At 45.9% G+C, this 8,294-nt stretch overlaps 1 protein-coding gene across 2 annotated transcripts in view; it reads right to left on the bottom strand.

Annotated features, from left to right (window-relative positions):
* Positions 1-334: 334 nt before the first annotated feature.
* Positions 335-8,294, bottom strand: part of LACE1 (lactation elevated 1) — a 121,929-nt gene continuing 113,969 nt past the window's right edge. For both annotated transcript variants that reach the window (XM_019537863.1, XM_019537864.1), the window contains 2 exons: positions 1,514-1,627; positions 335-576 (listed from right to left, as the gene is read on the bottom strand). In XM_019537863.1, the coding sequence (XP_019393408.1) occupies positions 442-576; positions 1,514-1,627 (249 nt within the window). In that variant the 3' untranslated portion in view covers positions 335-441. The remainder of the gene's footprint in view (positions 577-1,513; positions 1,628-8,294) is intronic.

Raw genomic sequence — 8,294 nt, 5'->3', positions numbered from 1 at the left:
ATCTTTCTTTTGCGAAAACTGTCTTCTAAATAACAAATAGCAAAACTGTCTTCTAAATAACAAAATTAGTGCATACAGTCACTAGCACCATCTGAGTGTGGATACATCATATATCTACCATGAGCCCTGGCTTGTTCTGCAGACTTAAAAAGGCTCTTGATCCAGTTTACCTTCTTGAATACTAAGTACATATTATACTGGAGAAAGAAGCTGAAACATAAAAGCCCCACAAGTTAGTTGATGGTTTAAAAAAACAAACAAACCCAACTTGTTGAGCCCTTAGACCTTAAACATAAAAACTGGAGATGGAAAAACTGTGGTCCAAGGAATAAAGTGCAACAATAATCAGTTAATTTATGTTAAAAAATCCTTCCAATTCTATTACAGTTTCTCTTCTTTGCATGCTATATTTTGTGTTTTGAGGTTTTGTACATCTTTGAATTACAACTGTTTCTTGCTTCTGTCTCCATCTTTCCAGTACTGCTCAGTCTGCATTTCTGTAAGCCGTGAGATAGTACGTTGAAATGCAAAGATTTCTTCCTCTCCTGTAAACATGGAAAGTCCTTCAGCTGAATCCTAGATTGATATGTAAAAAATAGTACAAAATTGTGAGAAACAGAACAGCATCTTATCCAAACTGTATCTTTCCATGCTTTAGAGAGCTAATACTACAAAACAGTTGACAATAAAAGTAAATAAATAAAAAAATTAAAATGCCAAAATTTAGTATAAAATTAAAAATCCAAAATTAGTGCTAAAGGAAATCCATACTTTGTCTAATAAATCCTCTGCAGAATTATAACAGACTTAGAAGTAAGACAATTATGTTGGAGCCTTCTATTTTCATTTTTCTTTTAATTTGAACTAAGTATACAACTACATTTTCTTGATTCTTTTAACGCACTATTGTTAAAGTTTATTTGCTTATCTTAATCTCTGATAATACTTTACATTAAAAATAAATATTGAGTACTATGAACTTAAGCAAACAGAACTTAGCCAATATCTTTTGGGGCAATATTGCTTGCCTTGGTTATACTATGATGCAAAAATCTCCCCAAAATGCAACAATCGTAGAGAAGTGCTCTGTCTGGAGTCATTCAGTGAAAACTTTTTAAAAAGCTCTTAGCAGTTGTACTAAAATAGCTAGCTACATTCTCTGAGATGAGAGAAACCTATCAAGGGGCATTCAGAATAATATTCAGCATTCAGGATTAAACTTAGCTCATTGTTTTTGTACATAGCTGAGTGAACACTTGGAATAGTAAGAAAGGCAATGATCCACAAATTTATACGAAATGGTTCTCTATCTAGTCATTTTCTCTTTCAGCATATATAGGAGAGCATAAGTTTATGTTATAAAAGCAACAAATATGCCATACAGATTCTAGTGGAAAGCAGCAAATCATCAGTTAAACATTCACTAGACTTTTTCCTAAAATGCTGCCACGATTATCAGACCAAAACCAATTAGACTCTTGTAACAAATGAAGATGATGTTAATATCACTTACCTGGCTCAACCCCAAGTCATCCATCAACACTCTACTTTCCTCCAGCCCACCATCATGGTATTCTTGCAGAAACAAACTTTGGAGAGGCATGGATGCAGAACAAATCATACGAACCTGAAATATGGGAAAATGTGAAATGATACAATTACTTGTGCTTTACAGTGAAGGGGAAAAAAAATCCATCTTTCGTGAAAAAGGCATTTGAAAAATTCTGCAGTAGTTTTTCCAAGTATCTTTCATCACTTTCATTGACCAGCATTCACCAATGCTGTTACCTGAATATATTATTTAGTCCTTTGCTAGTAAATAGACTTTAATGTATAAGAACCAAATTCTTGATCCAAAAATTATCACTGACTGCTGTCAGGGGAGAGGAGCCTTTCTAGTAAATAGTCATTAAATATTTTAAATATATTTGCTGTATGTTCAGGTGCAAAGTATTTATATGCCTGATTTACTGTTTAAAATAAACAACTCTTTAACATCTTCATTAATGATCTGGATTCAGGGGTCAGATGTGAACTGGGCAAGTTCGTGGACAATACCAAATTATAGGGGAGAGCGGTCACACCACAGGACAGGCTAGGGATACAGGCCAACTTGGACAAACTCTTAAGGTGGGCCGGCCAAAACCTGGTGGCCTTCAATGCAGACAAGTGCAAGATTCTGCACCTCAGTAGGAAGAACCCCCAGCATACTTAAAGGCTCAACAGTGCTATGCTCACTCGCACCACGGCTGAAAGGGACTTGGGGTTCTTGATTGACCACAAAATGAATATGAGCCACCAATGTGATGCTGTGGCTGGCAAAGCAAACCAAACTCCGGTATGCATCCACTGATGCATCTCAAGCAAAATCAGGGAAGTCATCCTCCTGCTTTACTTGAGCCTGGTGAGACTGCAGCTGGAGTACTGTGTCCAGTACTGGGCCCCCCACTTCAGGAAAGATGTGAGAGAAGCTTGAGAGAGTCCAGAGGAAAGCCACTTGTATGATCCAAGGCCTGGAGGAAAGGCTGTATGAGGAGAGGCTGAGGGACTTGGGACTCTTCAGTCTGAAGAAGAGAAGGCTCAGGGGGGACTTGGTGGCAACTTACAATTACATAAGAGGGGTACATCAGGACCTGGGAGAACACCTGTTCACCAGAGCTCCCCAAGGGATAACAAGGTCTAACGGCCATAAATTCCAAGAAGGCTGGTTTAGACTAGACATAAGAAAAAAGTTCTAGACGGCACTTGTGTCCAGGGACTGGAAAACACTCCCCTCAGAGGTGGTGCAAGCACCTACTCTGGACACCTTAAAAAAACAGGTGGATACATTTCTTGCTGGGGTCACTTGATCCCAGCTGACTTCCCACCTATGGCAGGGGGGCTGGACCCGATGATCTCATGAGGTCCCTTCCATCCCCTAATGTCTATGAAATCTATGAAATATAAAAATTAGTAAAAAGCTAGTAAAAAAATTAGTAAAAATTAGTAAAAAGAAATCTATGAAATACAAAAATTAGGAAAAAAGATGCCTGAAGTGTACAACAACTGAATGTTTACAGAATATCAAGTATTTCAAAAGGTTCAGTGTTGACACAAGGTGTTACTAATAGAATTTATTTTTGCCAGAGCCCTAAAAGATTGACATGGCAACTTGTGTGATTTGGTAGCAAGTGAATATTAATAATAACCCTTAGACAATATTACAGGTTTCCTCCCCATAATATGACCTGACAAGTGGCTCTGTAGGCATCTCAATGGTGACCACTGGGGGTACCATACTTCGGGCCTTCCACAGGGTGCGTGATGTCTATAGCTTCTCTGTTGTCCAACGAAGATGCAACAGGTGGGTCTGTTTCCCCAGGTTCATTGCATGCTCGCACACCTTCCTTTGCATTAACTACTTTTTATAATTTTTTCATACCAAATTGTCCAAAACCCCTGGCTTTGTGCCAAGCATTCCTTATACGGCGTATCCTACCAGGAGCATGACACTCCTGATGGCCTTGCTCTCAGGATCATTGGAACAGGCAAGTCTCTCCACCACTACAAGATAGCGATCCTGAGGGAGGTCACCCCGGGTCACCCATGGCAGCAAGGTCGCAGGGGAGGTTCCTGACTAAGAGCAATCCAAGAAGACGTCAACAGTGGACCAGGCAGAAGAAAAGTGTAACCCCCTTTTCAGCAGCTGTGAAGCCGAATGAAGGCCGCGTCAAGGGTCTCCAATCGTCTTGGATTCCCTGCCATTGGACTTAGATTCTTATCTGTGAAGGGCAGTGCATTTGTTGGCGTGTGACAACATCTTCATGCTAAAAGAAGTTATGCACAAGCATCTTCTTTATGGGAATTATACATCTCCTCTGCACAACAGGAAAGTCCTATGGCGATCAGCGACAGGGATAGGACTGTGAGACCTGGAAGTTCCTAGTCATGGACAGGCATGTAGGTGGTGGGTGTTTGCTTCAGTTGTCTTGTTTGAGGACAGAAGCAGTAAGAGCAGTTCAGCAGCTGCACCCATGACTAAGCAGTCCTGTTTAGGATTCACTCTGCTCACCTCACATGGGGATGGGGCTAGAAAAGGTGCCCCAAACAGTCTGTCTCAATCAGTTCCTGACTGGATAACTGCATCCAGTAGGATCACCTCTATGTGGTCACAAAGAAACAAAAATGATTTTTGGAACCTGGAGCATATGAACCTTAATGGGCTATGCAAATAGTGACTGCCTCGAACGAAGGAAAGCAGTCGTCTCTCGTGAACTGAGGAAGTTCAACACTGATATTGCTGCCCTATCTGGAACTCCAGTGTACTGGAGAAGGACATCTGAAAGAAGAAGGTGGAGGATACACCTTCTTCTGGAGAGGGACAGCAGAAGAGCCACGGACACATGGAGTTGGTTTTGCCATCAAAAATGAACTTGTTAACTGACTCTCAGAACTCCCAACAGGCGTTAATGAACACCTCATGACTCTCCGTCTGAAACTCACCAAAAACCAACAGGCGACAATTGTGACTGCATATGTCCCAACTCTTGATGCCAATGAGATCATAAAGGAGAACTTCTACTGACAGCTTGACACCATCCTCTCAAATATCCCAAAGGAAGATAATATCACTCTTTGGAGATTTTAATGCCAGAGTGGGAAGAGACTCAAAACTTTGGAATGGTACTATTGGAAAAGAAGGCATTGGAAATTCAAATGCTAATGGGATCCTTCTCTTGACAAAGTGTGCAGAACACTGACTTGTCATTACAAATACCCTGTTCTGTCAAAGGAACAAGTTCAAGACGTCCTGGAAACACCCTAGATCAAAACACTGGCATTTGATTGACTACATGATTGTTCGGACTCAAGATCACCAGGATGTCCTGATTATGAGAGCCATGACTAGCGCTGATGACTGCTGGACTGACCACCGCCTCATCCGTTCCTGCATGTCCATCAGGATTGCTCCTAAATGAAGAATGCAAAGGAAGCAGATCAGGTGCAAGTGAAGCATCTAGTGCTGGAAGGACCTATTCAAGGACAGAGAATTCCAGTAACTCCTGAATGAGACACTACCAACACAGCACCCAAGAGGAACTGAGGAGGACTTGAAACAGCTGTGAAAATACCATACGATACCAGACCAGAAAACACCTAGATTGGTTTGACGAAAATGACACTAAAATTCAAGATCTCATTTACAGGAAACGGAAAGTTTTGTGCCTAGCAGAATGACATCAACTCTGCCATCAAGAAAAATGCACACCAGCAAGGAAAATCAGAGGTGCAGAGGAGAACATGAGAACTGAAGAATGAGTGGTGGATTCAGAAATCAAAAGAAATCCAACATTTTGCTGACATCCATGACACTTGTGGCTTCTTCAGTGCTATCAAAGCTGTCTACAGCCCTAGAATTCAAGGCCTTAATCCTTTAAGATCAAAGGATGGAACAACATTCCTGAAAGACAGCGAATCCATCAATGCTTGCTGGAAGGGGCTCAGGAATAGAGTGGGCGCATGTGTGCAGCCAGCACATGTGGGTCCCCCATCCCAAACTCACTGGCAGCGGAGGAGGCGGTGGCGGCAGTGACAGCAGCTCATCCAGGTAAGTGTCGGGGGGGGAGAAGGGAGGCGGCACAGCTGCAGAGGATCTGGAGGGGGAGCCCCCTGGATCCCTCTGATCTGAGCCAGCACGGAGCTGCGCTTCTGAGCCACGTGTGGGCAGCGTGCACAAACAGGCGCGCTTTGAGAGGGTGCGCCAGTGTTCACGCAAGGTGGGCATGCAGCAGTAACCGGAAGGAGCCTCCAGCAAGACAGAGAGGAAGACGCACAGCTCCATAGACATGGTAAGGATGCAGAGTACAGGTGCTACGGGTCCTGCCCCGGCGGCACCACCTACCCTGGGCTCCTCTGAGGCCTCCACCCAGACAGAGCTCATGGTAGGGTCAGTGGCCCCCTGCTCCCCTGTTTGTGGGGGCAGCCTGGCAGGGACCCAGAGGCCTGTGGTGGGAGAGGGGTCTGGTGGCTCCCCTGCCTGCCCCTCCTGTGCCTGACTTTGGGCTCTGGAGGAGCAGGTGGGGGAGCTCCAGGCTGAGGTGAGCCGGCTACAGGGGATCAGGGCTGCAGAGCATGAGATTGACACCTATTTCCGTTCACTGCAGGACCAGTTGTCCTGTGTACAGACCCCCCCAGGAGAGACACACAGCAAAGGAGTGGCAGAAGGTGCCCACCAGACCCACAGCTGCTTGGGCTAATGTGGTGGAGGCTCCCCATGTACAACTCAGAAACAGATAAGAGGCCCTGGCAGCCTTGGAGGAGAAGGACGAAGAGGATGTCTCCAGGGGGGATGGTGCCTCCCCATGCACAACACAGATGGCGCACAGAGGGAGCACCAGGAGGAAGAAAGACTGAGTCCTTGTCATCAGAGATTCCATCCTGAGGGGAACAGAGGGTTCCATCTGCCAACCCGACTCCATGGCATGGGAGGTCTGCTATGTGCCTGGGGCTCAGATTCAGGATGTCACAGAAAGGATCCTGGCCTTCATTCGACCCTCAGACTTGTACCCCATGGTCTTAATCCATGCGGGAACAAATGACGCAGCCAGGGGCAACTCAGACCGCATCATGAAGGACTACAACGCGTTGGGGGCCAAGCTCAAAGAGACAAGGGCACAGGTGGTATTCTCTTCTATTCTCCCAGTAAGTATATGTGGATGGCATCGCAAGGCCTGCATCAATGAGGTCAACCAGAGGCTTCAGAGTTGGTGCCACCAGGCAGGCCTCGGGTTCCTGGACAACAACTCACATTTTCGTGCAGGGGACATGCTCAGGTGGGATGGGCTTCACCTCTCCCCTAAAGGCAAGCGCGTCTTCTCTTCCAGGTTGGCTGATCTTGTATGGCGTGCTTTAAACTAGCTTTGCCGGGAGATGGTGCTAGAGGAGGACAAGAGGACACCTCCCAGCCAAGACAGGTGATGAGCACAAGAAGTACCCAGGTAAGTGACAAGGGTCCAGACAGTCCTAGGAATCAGGGGTGGGGGGTACATGCACCCACAGGAGCCTTAAATGCCTTTACACTAATGCTCAAGGTATGGGGACTAAGCAGGAGGAACTTGCCCTCTGGATAGCTGGTACAAACCCAGACATAGTAAGGCTCACTGAAACCTAGTGGGATTCAACCCACAACTGGGCGGTAAACATTCAGGGCTACAGACTATACAAATGGGACAGAATGGGGAGGAAAGGTGGGGGTGTGGCGCTGTACGTCAAAGAGCAATACACGACCTTAACTAACAGGATGGGGACAGAGGAGGAGCAGGCTGAAGTGCTCTGGATCAGAATACAAGGGGGTCGAGGGAAAGGAACTTAACAGTGGGTGTCTACTACAGACCACCCAACCAGGGGGAAGAGCTGGACGGGGAATTCTTGGGTCAGCTCGTGGAGGCAGTTAAGTCATGGGATGTGGTCGTCATGGGCGATTCTAAACTACCCAGACTTTTGCTGAGAAGAGCAGTCAGCCAGGTCTGACTGCTCACATAGGTTCCTTGCTGGGATATAAGACCTCCACCTAACCCAGGAGGTGCACAGTCCCACCAGGGGGAATGCTCTGCTGGACCTGGTCCTGGCCACAGGCGATGATGACCTGGTGAGGGGACTCCAGGTCCTCAACCACCTGGACGATAGTGATCATTGCCTACTGGACTTCACCATCCAGTGTAGCAAGGCAGCAGTCCTTGACTTCAGGAGGGCTGACTTCAGTGAGTTGAGGAGATTGGTAGGAGAGGCACTATGGTCCTGGACAGTACAGGAAACTAGGTGTCCAACACGAGTGGTCATTCCTTAAGGAGACAATTCTCCGAGCCCAAGGGGTGACAGTCCCAATGTCAAAGTGGGCAAGAGTGCTCAGAAGGCCCCTTGGGTCACCAAAGGCATTCAGGAACATCTGAAAACCAAAAAGGAGGCATACATCCAGTGGAAGGGAGAGGCTATCACCAAAGAGGATTATACCTCCATTGCAAGAGTCTGTAGGGAGGCTGTTGGGAAGGCTAAGGCAGAGACCGAACTAGGGCTAGCAACAAGGATCAAGGACAACAAAAAGTCCTTTTTTAAATACATAGGGAGTAAAAAGAAGGCAACATGGGACCCCTGCAGGATATGCTTGGCAATCTAGCAGTTGCACAAGATGAAAAAGCAGGACTTTTTAACACATTCTTTGCCTCCATTTTTCTGAGCAGGGACCAGGACTTCTCCCCCACTGGGATCCAGGACGGACTCAGGAGTCACTCCTGAGTAAGGGAGGACCGAGTTAAGAA

This window comes from Crocodylus porosus, unplaced genomic scaffold (genome assembly GCF_001723895.1).
Source record: "Crocodylus porosus isolate Cpor-Errol unplaced genomic scaffold, CroPor_comp1, whole genome shotgun sequence".
NCBI lineage: Eukaryota > Metazoa > Chordata > Crocodylia > Crocodylidae > Crocodylus > Crocodylus porosus.
This window is presented reverse-complemented; position numbering and strand designations above follow the sequence as displayed.